Source organism: Pleurodeles waltl, chromosome 8 (genome assembly GCF_031143425.1).
Source record: "Pleurodeles waltl isolate 20211129_DDA chromosome 8, aPleWal1.hap1.20221129, whole genome shotgun sequence".
Lineage (NCBI taxonomy): Eukaryota > Metazoa > Chordata > Amphibia > Caudata > Salamandridae > Pleurodeles > Pleurodeles waltl.
In genome coordinates, this window is record NC_090447.1 from 1,076,538,416 (window position 1) to 1,076,559,663 (window position 21,248).

At 42.2% G+C, this 21,248-nt stretch overlaps 1 protein-coding gene across 4 annotated transcripts in view; it reads left to right on the forward strand.

The window, feature by feature from the left end:
- The window catches only part of DIAPH3 (diaphanous related formin 3), a 1,960,340-nt gene that overhangs the window by 641,073 nt on the left and 1,298,019 nt on the right, over positions 1-21,248 (forward strand). For all 4 annotated transcript variants that reach the window (XM_069205304.1, XM_069205305.1, XM_069205302.1 and 1 more), the window contains exon 8: positions 17,768-17,904. In XM_069205304.1, the coding sequence (XP_069061405.1) occupies positions 17,768-17,904 (137 nt within the window). The remainder of the gene's footprint in view (positions 1-17,767; positions 17,905-21,248) is intronic.

Sequence of the window (21,248 nt, forward strand, 5' to 3'; positions counted from 1 at the left end):
TAGAATGTAAATCCAAGGGATTTTGTATTCTCTGTTAGCCAAAGGTTGAAGCTATTTACCTTCATGTCAGAGAGCAATGCTTGAATCTGTGGCTGTTGGCAAACAAGAGGAATTTAACCTTGAGCTACAGTTAGGGACTTAACTTCCAGTTCTGCGTTAGCTGGAGAATGGATTTGAGTCACTGAATGCTGTTGTTGAGATTTTGAGGTACAGTTGATTGTCATGGCATATTGGTATATTGTTGGACCTTGGTGTGGTTGGTAATGAAGGATCTGAGTGGTCCCATGTAGAGGTGAAAGAGGATGGAACCTTCAGAGAATGGAATTGCCAATTAGCATTAACTGAGAACAGTTCGTACTAATATTTTCTTTTGTAACTATGTTATTTTACTTGCTATTTGATCTTGCTCAGTGACCAGGCATGTCTTGTCTGGGCTATTACCTGATCATGTAAAAACGATTTTAAGTTGAGGTACATATAGGTCTATGTCTACACCTACCAAGGCTAGCCCACCCTTAAAAGAGTATTTGCTGACATTAGTGGAAAATCCTCCAGATCAAGACTCAAATATTTTCTCTTTATCTGCCTAAAGTAAGTCACCAACCTCTGAATGGGATTCCTTCTAAAATTGAATACCTATGAGAACATATCTATTCTCCACCAAAGAACATGCAGTGACGGAGCCAGTTTGTGGATTAAGTATGAACAATTGCTGTGTATGGATTTGTAGCGTATGTGTGAGTAAGAAGAGGATGCCACCACTTATTAGTCTCTACAGATGGTTGCAAAGGCTGAATGTACATAGTCCAAGTTCTCCCTATCCTTTTGATCAGGTGTAAGCCTCGTGGGAACCGTACATTAGACGTTACCAGTACAGGTCACTAGTGCCAATCTGTTTAAGGCACATGGTAGATATTCTTTAAATAGGAAAGTACCAACACCTTTGATAATGCATTATTTACATTTAATGGCACTGTCCCTGCACTTGTAAGCAAGATTGTTTAACTTGTGATGGGACACATGAAGCATAAATATTTCTTAGCACGGTTGCTATGTTTTTGATGTGATCGTGTTAGCACCATTACCAACAAAAACAGAAGCACAACGTGTTTACTTTCTGCCATTGCACAGGCAATAGTGCGAGCGTACGTCACATAAAAAACACCTATAGCTCGGGCAAAAACAGTGGAATTTGAACTTGATGGTTGTCTGTCTACAGGAGCACCTTCATTCAGTCTCTGCTTTTTACTTGCTGTGTCTTGTAAGACCATACTTGCAGTGTGAAACTTAATTGCCACAAAGCATAACACTGTCACTAGCCAAGACTAGATAAGTATGCACAAGACCAGTTGGCAATTCTACATGCGGATTCTCCACATAACACAAAAAACTACTGGTCTATTCTGGCGAAAGAGCTCCTGCTGACTAATGTGTTCTTTTCATACAGAAAGTGAATGAGGAATAAAGATGATTTAAAATCTTTTATCTTGTCATATACTGCTGCATATTTTGCCCTGGAGATTGTTGTTTACTTTTCTTTCTATGTCGCAAAGTTAGATTATTTTATAAAGTGAACTGTCTGAGAAAAGTACATGGGGGGATCTAGGATGTCAGTTTTTTTCCAACCCATAACATTTAAATAGCTTGTAAATGAAGTGTCAATCTTTATTGCAAACTACAGCAGCTGTTAGGAATGCACATTTGTTTATAATTGTGATGGAAACTAACATTGAATTGTATTGGATAGAAAACAAATCAGAACACTTTAATTGGTTTTGTGCACATGATAAATATTTGCTGAAACCCTATTTCCAAACATTACTGGTTATATGCTTTATAGTTTTATCAGTAAAACTGTGTCAGTTGAAAAGTGTAGCTGTTTCAAAGGAAAATGTGGTAATCTGTAAATGATGTACCACACAGTGCTTTAGTAATGTGTTAATTAAAAGTGAGATTTTTTAAACAGGAACTGAGAAACATTCTTGTTTCCACACTAAATACAATGCTTTTAATAGAAGTGGGTGAGCCACTGAAAGCTCGAGGCCTGGTTCAGTTAGACGTCCCTCTGGAACCTCGAACCCATAACAAGCCTATCTTCCCTCTACCCAGGATGTGGTTTTACAGCTGCTGACTTTGGAATTGTGGAACCAGGTTTGAGTCTCTGCATTGGCTCGACATCCTGTGATTCAGGGCAAATCACTTACTCTCGAAGTCTCTTTAAAAAATGAATGTGACCTTGTGTAATGTAAATGGTGCTCACATAAAGCACTCCTGTACCTTAGGTTTGAGCAAGCGCTATATAATAAACACACAGATGTAAAAACAAAGAGGTAACTACAAAAGGAAAGACCCTTTAAATGGATGATTCGTACAAAGTGAAACCAAAAAACCTGGATAAACCCAGCCTAAATTGTGTGATCCTAGGCATATACGTTATTTCACCGAAACTCCTTTTTCTTCAATATCTTTTATGAAAGCACTTTTAAATATGTGATCTGTACAAAAAACTATTGTTTGTTTAATAGACTATTATATTGCTCTCTAATAATCTGTGGCACAAACAGGGTTTACATGACAGCTTGATTGTCTCTTAATTTACTAAAGGCACTTTTGCCACCGTGGGTGCTGGGGCAGGAATTGCTCTAAGTTCATGTTTAGACACTATCACTTTTAATAAATACATCAGTGCAGTACTATAATGTGACATACTAATGTCAAAGCTTCCACATGCTTAAGAATGAAACTTTTAAGAATTTGGAAGGAACTTTATCATATTTTTCGTGATTTTTGTTATATGATTTACATAGCAAACATTTAGAGGTATGGTTTGTCACGGGCTCGAAGAGCAGAGCCAGACCCTGACCTCGGCTCTTACTTGGCTCTACCTGTTAATTTGTTGGCCCACCCACTTCTAGCTATTAGTAAACCAGAAGGCAAGTCTGGGTCATGTGTACCTGGTATGTGGTCTAAATTCTTATCATACATGGAGCAAACATTGAGTCTATTAAATGAAACAAGTGCTTTTTTATACAACAGATAAGCTGAATTTGCATATTTGAAGGTTCTCCTAAATGTAAGAATTAAGAAAAAGGCAACTGTAAAATGAAATACTTACCTGGGATCACACAGTTTGAGACCAGGTTATGGGTAAAGCGTATTACAGTTAGGTTTAGTAGATTATTCAAGTCACTAGACCTTCAGGTCTGGTAACATTTTTTATAACTTTGCGAGTCCTGCCTGTGGGCTGTAGATGCAGTCCTCCTTCACATGACCTCGAATTGGATGTGCCTTGACTGTATGGTTAGGTCATGCCACACTTTTTCTCTGAAAACAACCTGCTAGACTGTAGCCCATCAAAAAATACCAGATTGACATATTTGTCTCCCCCTCCTGTTGATCCACTTACCTTTGGCTCACAGCTACTCAAGCTTTGTTCCATCACCTCTCTCCATCTGATGGCTCAATTAGTCGCAGGCAACTGCACTGGATATTCTGGGGCAGCCACTGTACTGCTAATGTTGCTGCCCTGGCCTCTAAAAGTCTAGTGTGCAACCAGAAAATATGCGCTGCCACAGCTCAATAGTGTCATCAGCTCTGCCATTCCTAAACTTCATTCAGCAGAGCTTGCTGGTCATAAATTATTACCAGGAACTGAAAGTAAGTTTTCCCTGTTAAATCTTATTCATCAATCTGGCCGAACATATGGATCTACTTTGTGCACCTAATTGGCCTGATCGTTGGTAGTTCCACCGCATTTTCTCTCCCTTCCCAGATGTAGCCAAACATCTTCCTCTTTGCTGGCTCAGCCAGTTATGCGCTCCACAGAGTTGGTGGTATCCTATCCTGCAGACCAATATGGCTCATGTTACTGACACTATTTTGGCAGTTCCCACAGTTGACACCATGATATCCACAGATTTGGGGCAATATTACCTCACCATCTCTCCGTATGTTCTGCAGAAATTCTTCTTGCACCCTTTATATGAACTTGCCAATGTGTTGACTTCTGAGGGAATTGCTTCCCACTTCTACTTTCATAGTCGGTGACCAGCCTTTGTAATTCCTTCTTTGGCTGCCACTCGTCTTTCTAGAGCTCTCCTCCCACCAAGTACACAACCAGACTATGTTCTCTGTTTTTTACCGATGCCCTAGTTTTACCCATTGCAACACTTCAGCCAAGGGATTTCTCACCCACTATTTTTGCACAGAAAGCTATCTTGATCTGGAACAATGCCCTTTGGTATGCAGATGTCAATTTTACAGTTTCTGCAACCATCATGCTCTGCGTTGGACCTCAGTTGGGAAAGGGTGCAGCAGCATGGTCTTTGGTTTGCAGGCCCAGATTATCCCCCCACTGGTTATGCACAGTAAAAGGGGCATAATAAGTGTCTCTAGGAGAGGCATAGCTCCTTTGGGCTCCATGATTCAAGCTGATTGGAGTTAAAGTGGCTGGCAGATGCCGGTCTACTGAGGTAGCTATCATTGCCAGAAAACCATAACCTTTGCAGCTCTTTTTGTGTCAGTTACTAACCCATGGCCCAACATTCTGTCACTCTGCAGACATTCCCAAAAACAAATACTCAGCATAACTGTACCAAATGTTATCCCAAAGTAACACAGAGTGCCATTGCTCCAGTAACTCAATCAGAGACAAGGACCAGTTGTTCTTAATATGTTATAAATACCTTTGTGGGTCAACTTTTACCTTTTCACAATGGCTCCCAGTGCTCTGTTTTTCACTGATAATAACCTGGGAGCTACCAGTGGTTTCTCACCCGTTACAGAAAAGCCTGTGATGCTGTTGCACCTGCAATGACTTGAGGGTGATCACAGGAGGAAAGCTAGGCAAAAGACCAGATATCTTTGTAGCACACCGGCAACCCCAGAGATCAGTTCAGTGCCAGTGCTCAAAACCCCTTTTACCGGATGTTTCTTCATAGCAAAAGATCAGTAAAGCATTTGCTCGAGTACACAGTGTAATGCATCACATGTATTTAATTTAACATAATGCATCAGTCTAATAAACCACCTATGCTTCAGCATTCCAAACCTCATATGCTTAAGCATTCTGGACACATTTAACATTAACAATCTCAGTAGACCACTATATAGATCTTTGTGCTGCTTCTGGAGCTCAGCTTGGTATTAAGCCATCCATATGGATGGTAAAGTGAGGTGCCCCAACAGTGCAATACCAATCGAAGGGGTTTCTTTCATACAGGAGTTGTGAAATATACAGAGTGTTTTCAGAAAGTGCTCTATTTTTGTGGACTCTAAGCAGTCACCATTAGTAAGCCTAAGAGGAAGCACAAGTGATGGTCCAAAGGAAAATGAGGTAGTATGGTATGTCAGGGTAGAGTTTGTATTGACTGATTGTGCCTGCAGTGACATGATTGTTGTGCTTTAGTGGAGGAATTGTTACAGATTGAGTATGAATGCCATGGTTGAGGCTGGAGAATCAGTTGAGTTCTCCCAGTAAGGTGAGTGTCACAAAATCATGAGATGAATGCAGGATAGCAGTAGCCATGCATGTATACATAAATAAAACATCAATGGTTCAGAAAGTGCTGGAACCGGAACCAAATCCAGCAAGCAGCAGTGAGAGACATGGGAGACGTGCGCTCACCCAGGAACTCCTTGCAGCTTCTCCTGTGGACCCCTGCGGAAGAGGCCCGTTTGTCTGGGTGCGGCTTGTGTGTGTGTGTGTGGGGGGGGGGCACAATCAGCTCCATCGTTTTTCTTCTTTCTCGCTATGGTTAGACAGCTCCAGCAATCGTAGTCAACACCGAACATCGGTACACCAACATACCGGTAAGAAGTACCCCTCATGCCCTCAATACCCCCCCGCCCCTCCAGGGAGGCAGGGGGCGGCTGGGGAGCTGGTTGAAGGTTGTGGGGTGCATGGTGGTTGCAGGGGCGGCGATGGTGTGGATGGTACGGGAAGGCTAGGAACAGTCAGGCCTGGGGTGTGAGTGCTTTACCCCCCCCCCCCTACCTGCTGTGCCCCTTACTGGCTTCTTCTCAGCTTACCCACCTTGCTCCCCCTTTGCACCCCTCTGCCTCACTCCAGCCGGATTGTCACATCATGTACATCAATACTTTAGCATTCCAGGCTCGCTCGTGCCCCCCACCGCCCCCATCATTTATTATTTATTTAATGCCAGTCAATTGCCTATAGTCTAGGGGTGTGGAGGAGAGGCGGCACCGTGATTACTGAGCTGGTTGGCTGACTGGCTGCACCAAGAATTCTTAAATCCTCCAGTCGGTGTGCTCGTGCCCCTCCACTGCCTCCATCACTCACACAGTTCCAGCCTTGTGCTACCTACAACGTATAGGCGTGGAGGAGAGACGGCACCCAGAACACGCAACTAGATTGGACAAATTGTCTGGTACACTAGGAACTTATTCACCGCATGAATTAAGAGCTAGTGTCAGAACAGCACGTCAGCACAGCACGCAAGTAGTGAACTTTTGATTGCTAGAGAAACAAGGACTAACTTGAATAAATCTCATCATAGGTTGCCGCTCCTTTAGCGTCAGTAAGCATTAGTAAGTAAGCCAGTATAATGTGTTCTGGCAAGCTTCGGTCGATCCTGATGGGGGGAGAAAAAGACCCTAAAAAAGAGCAAAGCATTTCCATCCAGTGAACTCCCCAGTAGTATGTTTAAGTTCCTCTGGAATAAAAGGGACACAGCCCACTTAACAGAGGGAACCCAACTTGGAACACCATTAATGCCATCAGCAGAACAAGTGGAGTATAAAATCACAGACTTCTTTTCCATTGAGCATTCATGCCCGCAAGAATATAAAGTTCTGATAGGTCTAGCTGATGCTGTGACCAGGATAAATTCTGAGAAGGATCTCCGTCTGGGAAGTCATTCTTCCACACGGCAAGAGCCTGGAAGGTAGGCCTTCGGCAAGGAGAGCTCAAAGGACGAACCCGAAGACCGTATTCTTCAGGGTAAATTTTAGACCTGGATTTCAGCGTCTGGAAGGACTCACTTCCAATCATTCAGGCAAGGAAGGAGTCGGACCTGCCGGACTTGGATGGGACTCCAGACCATCCCTTGAGAGAACTCATTGATGCGGACTCCCTTGATAGTGACACAAGCACAGAACAAGGAAAAACTATTCATCCCCATGAATCCAGTCAAAAGCACGAAGCAGATATGTTGCGTACCTCATTTCCCTTAGCCCATTTCAGGATAGTACTCGTAATTCCCAGCTTTAGTCGGATATTCCAGCCAACATGTGGGGCACACTCCTGTCAACATTTGACGTCATGGCAACCTCAATAAAGTGCCAGGCAGATAAGCAAGATATCAAAGTCGATTTACTTAATATCATGGCTAAATATATCGTGGGTATTGATTCAAAACTACAAGCCCTCAATGATTTGATTCAGAGAGCCCAAAAACAGAATTACATGCAAGTGGCGTGTGACTGTGCGATCTCAGGGGATAATCCTCAGTCCATTATCCCCATATGAAATGATATATTAGCGGAGGTCAGAGCACAGGCCCTAAGTACAAGGGAAAGATTCTGTGTTTTAGAATTTGAAGAATCAGGAAAAGGTGAAAAAGAAAATATCACGGAAAATTTGTCAAGAGAACCCTTCAATGCATCTTCCCCACAAGTTACGACACAAATAGAGCCCGGAAACTCACATAGCAGTCCACATAAAGGGGCCCACCAATCGGGGAACCATTGCAAGAATTCAAGCATTCTCAGAAAAATTGAGGTGAATACTCCCCATAATGCCTCACAACGCGTAGTACACTTAAGGCCAAAAAGACAAAAGAAGAAGCAAAGGAAAACAAGGAAAATAGCAAAATTAGTTAATCACAAAAGTATATGTCAATGTTTTACGCATCACAAACAGCCAGTTGTTAGTAATGCTAATGCTGACACTTCTTTCCCATCTGATATCCAGTTATCCGGAATGTTAGAGGAATGTCCTGGTTTAGGCCCAAGTTCTCAAAGTGTTTTTGTACCTTTAGTAACAGAGGGTCAAAGACACAAGAAACAAAGCCGCCTTCTTGGTCAATCGATGACTGAAAAGAATGTGGCCAAAATGTCATATACTACCAGTAAACCGATTAACAAAAGACCAGTCCCCAGGGTATGCACGCCAGTAAATTCTCAAACAAATACAGAGTCTAACGACATAGTAGATCATCAGCATTTAACAACAGAGGATATCAATCAGGAACAGGAAAAGGTGGAAAAGGCCCAAAGACGGAATGAAAGGAGTCCATCCAGCTCTGGCATGCCATCAAAATATATGTTGCAGTGTCAGTCGGATACAGGTTATAAACATTCGATTCAGAACAAGGAAGCATCCATAAATGCCTCATTGATGCCGTGGCCCACAGAGGCACATAAACTACTCCTTATTCCCCATTTTAAATCAGAGGGCAATTTTGATACCCTGAATGGAGGAAACAGTCTTAAATTAATTGGGAAAATAAGAAGTCTATCTCACATCTCATCGGTCGATCTGCTCTCTGTTGAGTTTAAACCCCACCCACTTGGGAACGATCAAGAAGCCACACTCACAACTTGGTCCACAGCAGGCCATGTGCATCAATTAATATCACACACCTACGCTTTTTTGTCATGGGGCATCGAATTAAGTCAATTAGACCGCCCTTGTTACCCAGGTCCACTGCGGGCCCCCAGAAACTGTAATAAATCAGTGTTAAGAGGGGTGACAGGGGCAGATAGAATCCCTTTGGCAAGGGTAAACTTATCCGTCGTGAAACACGATGGTGAAACAGGAATAGGCCACATATTTTGGGCCTCCAAAAAATCTCTCCCTTTTATCTACAAAAAAATCCCTGACAGTAGTCAAAAAATCAGGTCGCAGGGTGCAGTCAATCCATACTTTAAAATTTGTTCATGGAACGTCCATGGTATTCAAACTCTTCTATATGATCAAGAAGTCCAACCCTTTCTTCAGGAATATGATATCATTTTACTCCAAGAAACCTGGTGCACAGATCCATTGTGTTGTCCGGGTACGACATCTCATACATTTCAGCAAGGTCTAACAGCAAACATGGTCATGCGAAAGGAGGCCTGGCAACCCTGATTTCCACTGCCCTCATATGCAATAAAATCCTAATTGATATAGAATCAAATTGGATCCAAGAAACTAAGATCACATTGGGCAGACCACAGTGCAGCCACTTAGATCTAATCCTTATAAATGTGTACATTCACCCAAAAAAAGCTTTTGGGGGGGGACTGGAAACTCTGTGTGAATGTATTAAAACCATACTGAGACAATACCAGGAGTCCACACTCATCATTAGTGGCGATATCAATCGTAATCTATTGTCCCCAAAAGGAGTAAACGCAAAATAGCAAGGGGTATGCCCCCAAAGATATCAGTTGGAAAAATTAGGCCTATCCTTACTAAATGGAAACAGCAAAAAGGATTCTCCTGCATCTATTACCTTTGTAAGTTGGAAAAGAAGTTCAACTATTGATTACACCTTCATAAATTCCTCTGCAAGGGCACTGGTTAGGAACTTTCAAATTAAATGCATAATGGAGAGTGATCATTTCCCACAATCATTGAAACTAGCATATAAACCCGAGTAGCCTCAGTCCTCGAATACTTTAATAAATCCTCCAGAGTTGTTTAATCTTAAGAGATTGAAATGGTGTGAGAAGGAAACAGCATTAGTGATGGAGGAGGTGTTCCAGACGGCTGGTGCCCTGGGGGAAAGAAAAACACTTGCAGATATGCAACAAAAGGAGCCGACCCTCAATGTAGATTGGAACAAAGACTGGGCCGTGCTATGTCGCGGCCTGCTGGCAAAATTCCCAGCCACCTCTAACTCAAACCTTCTGGGGCCATCCCACATACACAAAAGTGACCATGTTAGTCAACCTTGGTTCAACAAAGCTTTGCGCAATCAGAAATCACAAATTGCGCATCAAACCAGGAAAATGGTTAAAGCAATCCAACGAGGAAGAGACAAAGAAAATCGCATTTTATGGACTCTGGAAAAAAAAAAGTATTGTCTTGATTGTTGGGTCGCAAAAAGAACCTATCAGGAACATGCATGGTCCAAATTATTATGGGCAAGCTGACAAATCTGGCAGTGGGGAAAAGTAGACATCATAATTGTGGGAAAACCCAAGCAGCCTGGGTGAGTCATGTCAGTAGTCTGTACGGGCTGGCAACCAAGCCGTCAAAAGATGGAGCTAGACTTCTTCCCACAGTGGTGGGGTCCGAACTATCAATAAGTAATAATCAACCATTAAATCTCCAAATCAAGTGTAGGATCTTAGACATTGCCGATAAGGATGATCAAATGCAAGTTTGGAAGCTAGAGCAACTAGTCTGTCTGATCAAGAAATTGAAGTCTGAAGGGGCAGCCGGACCAAATGGACTTCCAAATGCAATCTTTAAAGGCGATCCAGTATTTTGGGCACAATATTTTATGCCACTCTTTAACGCTATTGTTCATTCCAATCAGATCCCAGAATCTTGGAGAGGAAGTGTAATACACACCATCTATAAAAGTGGAAGTCCCACTCTTCCTTCAAATTATAGGCTGATAGCCCTCACTGACGTAGAAGCCAAGCTATACGGCTCATGTTTGCTGCAGCATCTCCAAGCGTGGGCAGACGAAAATAAGCTACTCCTGAGGTTTCAAACAGGCTTCAGGGCAGGCATGGAAATGTCATCAAATCTAATTGCACTCTCCCTTATAGTGGAAAAAGCCAGACACGAGAGGTTGGGCCTTTATGCATGTTTTATCGACATTAAATCAGCCTTTGACCGGGTTCCAAGGGTAAGATTGTGGGCTAATCTGGCTAAATGGGGCATCCCCAACAACCTTCTGACGGCCATTATAGATCTCTATGCGTTCGTGGTCACAAAGCAATCCCACATCGCGTTGCGACTCGCAAATAGGAAGGGGAACACCCCTTCCTATTTGCGACTCGCAGTCCCATTTTGCGAGTCAGTAACCAGGTTACCGACTCGCAAAATGGGAATGGGCATCGTGATGTGGCTTTTGCGCCTCGCAAACAGCGATTTTCGCTGTTTGCGAGGCGCAAAAGCCTTTCTACATCTGGCCCTTAGTGTATTGACAGCATCAGGCCCCACTTCTCACACCAGAGGCCTCCTAGCTCTTTCAAGGGTGTGGCTATGGGCACAAAAAACAACTACCATGCCATCAGGGCAGCATATGTCCAAGGCCCTGCCCCTATTCAGCAACCTCCAAACCTTGTTAGATTGCCATGAGGAGCACACAGTCACCCAGTATGGGGCAGGATCAGCCACTTCCTGTTGCAGTAGCTGAGTATTATATCTAACAGGTAGGTCCTCCAAATTGTCCAACGGGGTTGCAACCTCCCTTTGCGTTTTCATCTGTCACACCTGCCACATACATCAGAGCTGCAGTTGAAAGAAAATCTGTCAATTTTGCATCAGCATCTATTAGCTCTTTTAGCCAAATGAGCCATAAAGGGGATTCTGGTCTCTGAAATAGAGAATAAATGTTGTTGGTCGAGCTACTTCTTCATGCTGAAAAAAGGTAGAGGCCTTTGTCCTATCTTAGAACTTTGCCTTCTCAATGTCTTCCTGCTCAAGGACAAATTCAGGATCCTCACATTGACCCAGGTTCTCTCTACCCTGGATCTTAGAAACTGGATGATGGTGTTGGATCTTCACATTCTGCAGGCCCACAGGTGCTCCCTGCAGTTCTAGGTGTCTCACGAGCATTTTCAGCATGCTGTGCTCCCTTTCCACCTCCCCAGTGATTTTCAGATGTTCACAAACGTGATTGCAGTGGTAGCATCCCATTTTCAGAGGTCGAGGGTACCAGTCTTCCCCTACCTTGATGACTGGCTGTTGAAGGTGGGCTTGCATTGTCAGTAACAGACCACGTCCATACTATAGCAAACTTACTGACATTGTTGGGTTTTCAATACTCCTTCACAGAGGCTCCCATTCATCACAGCCATCCTGGATACATTGAACTTTCAGGCCTTTCCTTTGGATCAACGAATCCAGGACACTTGGGCTATCACCCTAATGTTTCACCCTCTGTCCTGGGTGTCACTTATAATGGCTATGAGGCTTCTTGGCCTTTTACGTTGTTCTTTGGGAGAATTACAAAACCTTTACATCTGACAGCTATAGCATTAGATTCCTAGTACCTCTCTTAAGAATAGGCACCATAACCTTATTACAACACTGGCCATTTTAACAAAAAAAACATGAAGCATGAGTTAGGCTCTCACTGCAGATGGGCTGTAATTCCGAATTCGAATGGTAATGAGTGTTGTGGCCGAATCGGGCATTATAGTTTCTGCTGGAAAACAACTACTTCCATTTGTTATCTCCCCTACAGTTGATTTTCTCAAAGGAGGTGAAATATTGTTGTGGAAATGGGCAAGATGTTGGGAAAAGATTGCAGGTATTGGCATGGATAAAAAGAGTTCGGCTTGTGTACTCTTAAATGGGGAAAGACCAACTCTTAATGTTCCGGTATTCACAGATTCCGAAACTACAGCCTTAATGTTGCCAGATACAGGAATTTTGATCTTGGAATTTCTCTGTTGCTGTAACCTGGGCATTTTTTGTGCTGTAAAAGGCTTGTAAATCCTTAAAGAAACAGTCCTTACCAGGACCGAATGTTGTCTAAATGTTGGCTAGGATTGTGGTCAATTGCATGTCTGAAATAGGGTGTGCTTACATCATCTACCCCTTTCTGATGTAATTATACTAGTGGTGTGGTGCTGTCGGCCCTGAGCACTTGGCATATGAGATATATAGCTCGTAGTTTTGCTTGTTGTAGTACAAAGTATGCCAGTACACTGGTGGTTGGTGCATTTTGTCGCCCCCGATCCCCATTGCTTCCGCACTGCCAGTCCCACCGCCAGCGTAAGAGGAATTGTCCCAAGGCAACTCAAATGTGTCTGCCAGGTCTTGAAAGGACAGCAGCTTGCCATCCCTGCAGAGGTCAGCAGCCGTGTTATGCCATATGCTGCCCAGTCCAGTGCTTGCAGCATCCCAGTCTCATCTCTGGTCGCTATTGCCTATAATAGTATCTCTGGAGAGTAAGGCCGGTGGTTTCAGCTCTGCTGTAGACGACGATTCCAGCAATGGGGAATCATTTTTTTTTCACCGGGGCTTCCTACATCCGGTTTTGTAGGTATCAGAAGTAAACAATATAGGGGCCTTGATGTCCATGGTTCCTCTACAAACCTCTCCCCTCGGGTTCAGTCTTGAGTGCAACCATTGATTAAGCCATTGAATCTGAGCTGCCAGGCAGTAAAGTTCAAGGTCAGGAGCTGCTAACCCTCCGTTCGTGGTGAGTCCGCAAAGTTTGGACATTGCTACCCTACACCTGCTCAGTGTATTTAGTTCTGTAAATAATTTACAGGGGATCACTATTGGTAGTGTGTTAAAAAGATAGAGTAAACAAAGAAGTGCCACGTCGTCGCCACTGATATCCGTCCTGTTACGGACAGAGGAAGTGTTTTCCAGAACCCCACATTGGTGCTGAGTACCCAAACTGGTGTCCCGATGTCCCCTTCCATGACATCTCGAGAGCAGATGCTTGGCAGGCTGGACAGGCCCGGTCTGCGAGCTCACATGCAGTCGGTAGGTTTTTCAGGGGGCACCTCCAAGTTGCCCTCTGGGTGCATGTTAATAAATCCATCACTGAAATCAGTGAGGGTTTATTAATATTACACGTTTGATACCAAACATCATTTGTTTCAGAGAAGCCATCAGGTAGCTGGGGAACTTGTAGTGACAGTGTTCAGCACTTGTATTTAAAATGGCTTCCCTTTACACTTACTAGGTCTAAGCATCACCAAAGACATACTAGGGGCATATTTGCTCAGGCATATGGGCCTTAGGGCTGAAGGCCTGCCGTAGGGGTGACTTAAAGATATTAAAAGCAGTGTTTTAGGTGGCATGGCACACAAGTGTGTCATGTCTTGTTATCAATTTTGGGAGCACTTTGTCACACAGCCTGTAATGACAGTCTGCATAAGGTTGGTGCTGGGTCCTTCGGTGGCACAAGTTGTGCTGCAGCTCTGAGGGGGCCTCTACAGCACCCATGCCCTAGGTACCGGGGGAATCATTTACTAGGGACTTTAAGGGGGCTGAAGGGGCCTACTCACTTGGGGATCGCATGACCAGGATTTTTGTTTTAGGAAAGGAACACTGACACTGGGGAACCTGGTTAGCAGGAACCAAGTGCACATCAGTTGATGTTGCATCAAAAACCAGGCAAAACGTGTTTGTGGGGGGAGGATACTGCAGCCAGAAACCAGCTCCCTACAGTGGCATGGACTTTTGGGTGGTAGTGGCATTTTGGGTTCTAGGGTGGGTGTGGGTTTTTGTGTGGTAAGAGCATTTTTACGGTGGGTGTTTTTGGGGGTAAGGTTTTTTAGGGTTTAGGGTGGGTATGGGTTTTTGAGTGGTAAGGGTTTTTTAGGGGTTAGGATGGGTATGGGTTTTAGTGTGGTAAGGGCATTTTTATGTTTTAGAGTGGGTATGGGTTTTTGGGTGGCCAGAGTGTTTTTAGGTTTTAGGGTGGGTATGGGTTTTTGGGTAGTAAGGGCATTTGGTTAGGTTTTAGGGTGGGTATGGGTTTTTGTGTGGTAAGAGGTGTTTAGGGTGGGTGTGGTAAGGGCGTTTTTTAGGTTTTGGGATGGGTATGGATTTTTGGGTGGTAAGGGCATTTTTATGTTTTAGGGTGGGAATGGTTTAGAGCATTTTTAGGTTTTAGGGTGGGTATGGGATTTTGGGTGGTAATGGTGGGGGTTTTGAGTTTAGGGCGGTAAGGATATTTTAAGGTTTTAGGGTGGGTATGAGTTTATGTAGGGTGGGTATGAGTTTATGTAGGGTGGTAAGGGTTTTAGGGTGGTAAGGGTTTTAGGGTGGTTAGGGCATTTTAGGGTTGGTAGGGTTTTTGGATGGCAAGGTGTGTGTGTGTGTGTGTGTGTGCGCATATATATATATATATATATATATATATATATATATATATATATATATATATATATAGTTATAATTACCGCTTTACTTTTACCATGCATATGCCTTTACATCCCATGCCTTTACAACAAACTTTTCATGGTAAAGGCATGTGTGATAAAAACTTTTCTTGTAAATGCATGTGTGGTAATGACACATGCGCTGTAGCGACCCCGTTGTAGTGGCTGCGTTATAAAGGTATGTGAGGACGTTGCATGCGTGGTTCCATCATACAGCCTTCATGTGCACTAGTTACATTACACAAGATCTCACATTCATTTTTTAGGCACAGTGAGATTAAGTGATTTGCCCAAAATCACATGATATTGAGCCTACACTGAGACTTGAACCTGGTTCCCCAATTCTCACAATGCCACATCCTCTCGCTTTCGCTATACTAGAGAATCAATGAAATGATGATTTCTACCTTGGTCATTTTTTTCTTTAGATCTACTTAATGAGCTTTTCACCTGTAAAACATTCTCCATTTGGAACAAGCATTGACAAAGCCAGTAAGATTGGGCTTTGCATGCTTGACCCATGGGTATTTCGTTTTTGTCTTATTTATTTCAAGTATGTTACAAAAAAAAAACAAGACTACACTAAAACATGGCCACCCAATGCATGCAATAAAGTGCTTTTTTGTTTTGTTTTTAAAATCATGGAAATGCTGTTTTACTAGTAATGTGTTTAAACAACAAGCCTTTCAGTTGTAAAAGCATGGCTTTATTTTAAAGAGGCGAGAATAATTCACAGGATAACGAAGCACTCAAATTGCACAGAGCTACAATGTTAAATTTCACTTAAACACTATTTAAAACAAATCTTGATTGCAGACAAAATAAATTGCTTTTTTTTATAGTTAATGTTATAAATAAACAAAATAAAAATTTGCCCTTGGAAGCCGCTTCCTCACTGAAAAAAAGGACTACTTGTAAACAGATGCGCACTGCATGTGCAGGCTTTGTGCTGTCACTCAGAGTGAATAGAGCCAATTGGGAACATGGGCTGACTATTGCTCTATGGTGTGGTGGGTGGAATCATAATGTGTATGGCAGTTGAAAAGACCAATGAATGAGGCCTCCAACCAAAAATAATTCTGTATATATAGACGATTATTTGAAAAATAATAGCCTGTTTCAAGAGCCCGACCTAAAAATGGGACAAAGTTTAGTACCTTGTGTAGGCTGCTAATAAACCTGTATCTTGTATTCTCCTTTGCTTTTTATTTGTGGTTTTAGATCTGAATCACTATGGTAACCACGCGTAGGATGCTCCCTAGGATGTCTGTTTTTTTTTTTTTTTAAACAACTGTGTGTTAAAAAACTTATTTATAAAGAAATATTGTTGTATGTGGATATGCTAGTGATATCGCAGCAGTGAGGGATTCTTTTTCTACGTTCAGAGTTATTAGTTGTGACGTTTTAAAATACTGTGAAATTGAGTTACTGACAATTTTATGCCAAAGCTCCCTGTAAAACTAATAAGCACATATTTTATTAGTCCATTTGGTACTAAATTACTTGTCCCTGAACGAGAATCCTAATGTGTAGTGGCAGAAAAGGAATAACCGCCACGGGAGCAATCACATTTTTTGAACAATGGAAGCACAAATAAAGTCAGAAAAGTACATCCACAGGTTTGTTACCTTGGATAAATGCCGAATTGTTCCTCTTTTGAATTTTAAAGGTAATCCTGCAAGGAAAATTGCAACAATTTCAGGTTTCTATGTATACTTCAGGAAAACTTCCATTAATTCCATTTGCATTTTGAGGCTATACAGGTGTATATTATCTAATGCAAAAAGAAAGTGCAGAAACACATTTCTAACACACTTTGCTTTGGGAAAGTATTCTTCTTGCCGGAATAACCTTGCCCCTACCCTACCATTATTTTTTGGAGGTGTTTACATTTCTTTTCCACAATGGAAAGGAGTGGAGAGCCACTTGATGGAAGTAAACTTCCAGCCTTTTCAAGGCCGGGAAGGGAATGAAACTGGTTGGTGAACTTCTGTCCTTAGAAACTTTCAGGGTATTTCCGCCCTGAACGCTCACTCTCCACCACAGGAGGCGATTTCTTTACAAGGAAACATCCTTCTCAGTAAACACATTTACAGCCGTGAAGCTGCTTTCAAAGGTGATTTTCCACTTGCAAAACAAGGCTTTTTACAGGTGTCAAACCGGCGCATGCTGATGGGTTTGTGACTAGGGTTCAGAGTTCCTCATTTATCACACACGACGCTCCAAAGATTAGTGGAGGATTCCGCCTTTGAATAGATTTGCACTCAAACTGCATGAATGAGAACAATCAACCCTACCCTTCCATCACATTCCTTTGCAACACACACAGTTTTATTGAAGAGCCATGATGGGGGATCCCTGGTATATTTTGACTTTGTCCGTCACTCTCTTAAAAACAAAAACAAAAAAAAAAGTAATAAATATTCTGACAATTCTTGTAGGTCATCTCTCAACGCTGCCAAAACCTAAGCAAAGTATCTAAAAGAACAGCTAGTATTTATCAGTAACTCAGTAGTACTGATCCAGCCATCTTAAGTGTATTTTGTGCCCATATACGTATTTCCTGAAATATGTATATAACTGCTTTTTTCGGGTCATCCTTTTGCCTTTATAAGCTAGACTTTTTATTTTCGTTATTAGGTTTGAGCTGTTGTGCCCTTAACTTTGATTATCATATCTTTTAACGTGGCCTTTTTGTTTTAATCGTCACTTTTCTTATTGCATATAGTATGGTTTGGAAAGAATCATCGGAGAAGAAAGGAGTCTTTCATTGCTGGCCAAAGCCATGGACCCTAGGCAGCCCAATATGATGACTGATGTTGTGAAACTCGTGTCGGCCATTTGTATTGTTGGGGAGGAAAACATGTAAGTGCTGCTTGCAGTTACGCCATTTATTTTTGCTGTTGTGTTGAGTGTTACTGCTGCCCATCTTTAAACAGTTCTGAGAGCATTTACATTTAAGTGTATATTGGTAGAAAATAAATCTATTTATTGGAGTCATCTGTTTCATATGCACTTTGAGTAGTTTAAAAACCAAAGTGTTGTCATCAATAATAATTAAAGTATATATGGCCTGTGGTCTAAGGTGATTGTGGTAAGCAGAGCGCCAAGAAGTCAAAATCAATTAGTAATGGCTCGTTAAAATTGAGTTTCCTTGTAATTAAATTGCATTGCTTTGTTAGCCTGACTGTAATACTTTTTTTCTAGTGTTTAAAGGAGCCAATCATGTTTTTATTGCGGAATATTTGTTGAACCTCCGTACACGTTTTTTTCAGTTTACATGGAAGGAATAACATACATTTGGAAAGTTTGGATTTTGCCTTTTATATGCGTTACCTGACCGTTAGGGTTTGACAGTACTTTTGTTGATGCTGTTCCACGTAAGCAAAAAGAAAACAATGCTTGTTAGCCGATGTGGAACAGCAGCTGCAACTCCCCACTGAAAAAGCGCATTATAACACACAGAGAGAGTATCGGGAGTGATCTAACCCCACACTAACTCCCACTTACGCTACAGACTGTAAACACACACAGTGTGTGGGGTGATACGAAAGAGAACAGGACTCTTGAAGCCTGTTCAAAAAGCGCTGGTTGAGCGCGTAGTGAACAAGAAATGTATGCTTGTGATGGGTGGCTAAGCTTATGAGGGAGTTCCCTTTACGGACTGGCTGGTCTCACACACATTATAGTGTCATGCTTCATCATATGACCACCTAGCCTCACCCAGGTAAGATGATACTACCTGGGCGGACTCAACCTCGTTGTTAAAAGAACTGCAGAGGGAGTGCTGAAATTTAATCTAGCTGGATAATACAAGGGATCCAGAGAAAGATGGTGAATAATAAAATTACCTTACAAATCACCTGTTTTGTTTAAGAACGTTTTAATGTAGGTGTTCGTAGGTAACAGTAAAAACAGGGGTGAAGACTCCGTTGAGGATAATGACTCAAGGGGTCTAAAAATTGGGGACCAACATGTTTCTGCCCACACTAAGAGCCAAAAGGTCTGGGGCATTCATCAGGGTCGGGGATCCCTACGAATGGAGAGCAAAGTTAAATGCTCAACAGAAAGATAAGTGCTCAAAAGAATTCAGGCCTACCTGAGGAATTCTGGGGCTGGCCCTGTGGACAAAGGCGGTTAGCCTCTGGTCTGGGATCTAACGTTGAGGGGTTGCCCCTTAAAGTCACACTTACTCCAAAGGCCACAACCTGTTAGTGCACCTAATGTCTGTGTCCCATTCGCTTGTGTGGTATAGGCACACATGTGCACAATGATGCAGCCCCAGCATGATGACTCATACATGTACATGGTCATAACTTGTGCATGGCCATACATCATGGGTCAGGGCATTTTGTTATTTGTTTATCATTATAAGATGGCAGACACCCATTTTGTAGAGGTAAATAGAAAAAGACAAACAACGTTTTTTTTTAAAGGGGCAGCCCCACAGCAAACTGGAGCGTCCTGACCCTCCATAAAAGAATGAGAGTGGGAATTTTGGGAACAATGGAGGAGCTTTTTTTTGGGGGTGGGGCATTGCGAAGAAAGCCAGCCGTTGGAAAATGGACTCACCCAAAGCCTACACCAAGTGTTCGTGCTGCCCCCAATTGGTCTTCAACAAGAAACAGCTAAAAGCTACCTGAAGCCGAGACCTAAAAAAGCACAAGCAACAAAAACAGCTGCAGGTACAGTATCTTTTGCCCGTGCAACTGTGTATTAAGTTTCAAATTCAGCTCTAGGTATAAACCGCTCTGCTTCTTGCTTTATGCCTATGGCCCAGAGCTATTACTGTTACTAAATTTGAAAACCTCCTTTCCTGCACATTTTGTAATGTGTAGACTGATTCCGGAATACCTTCTCATCCTCTGCCTCATCTTAGTAATTGCTAGATGAGTTGAAATCACTTTTCCTAATTGGCATCCTGTTGCCAGCTGCTAAACAAAAAATATGATGCTCCAGAGAACTATCATCCTTCACAGCCTCCAACTGTTTTTTTCAGTCTTCCGTTAAAGGTATTTATTTACTTTATAGTGCAGTCAACATTTTTGTCAACAATAGAGTGCCTTACTTTAATTAAAGGAGAGCATGTAAAACGTCAGTGTACGTGGGTCAGCGTGTCGTAACAATTGTCATGCAAATGAAGGACTTCAAAAGAAACATATATATGTTGATCTTTAATTAAACTATCAGGACAGTAATAGACTGCTAATATCAAATGCTCAAAAAATGGAATGGCGTCTCAGAATGTTATTTACCATCTCCATTGCTGTTATGAATTTTAAAGTAACCCTGATCTCCTGCCTATGTGAGGGTGAGATCAGTTTTAGGTAAAGGTTCCCATTGAGTGAACTACCTAATGATTACCTTTCACCCCATTCTTGAAGGCTCTGTAAGAGATTGCTGTTCAGAGTGCTGGTTGGATGACATTTTGCGTGTAGACCCAGAAAATAACTGGTTGAATGTTACCTTTTTTTTTATTTCTTGAATTTTGATATTTCTAGAGTCAGCCTTTCTTTTTTCTTAGAATCTTCTAGGTAATAGAACAGGCAATAATCATACAAGTTCATCACCAACATAAAAGACTGGGAACATGCCCTACAGTAGGGATTCATACTAACCTCCTGGGCTTTGCAAACGTGCATTTTTGGTAGTTCTGAGACCCTAACTATGTACTACATGACTCACTTCACTTTGTGTTTAGGTATCCCTCAGTGTGATACATTTCTAGTAGTCAGTGGATCATTCCCATTGAGAACTGATTCGGTGTTATGTGATCAGCCATTTTGGGCTGGGTCAACCTATGCACTGATCTAGTGTAATTGACACTGGATGTTCACCCAGGCTGTATCATGCCAGGTGTTTGGTAAAAATATGGGCTCCAAATGGTAATAGGCCTTCTTGGATTGGTCATCATAAGGGCCCTTGCAATAAAGTAGGTGACCTGTTTATCTGTTAGGCTAAGGTAAGAGGCAATAAATGCTGATTTTCAATTGCTCAGTTTCAGCACACCTCTTTGAAGATGTTATCCATTTCAAAATGCAAAAATGAAAGATTTATGCCTCTGCATTCAAATGGAGAATTTCTGGGTTTATGGAATGTAAAGGATGGTCTTCTCCACCGCAAGATGTTCTAGTGGCTTGCAATATTGAGGATACTTTTCCAACTTGAAGTCTTTCCTTTTCTGTCTCAAGCTTTAGCCAACGTGCACC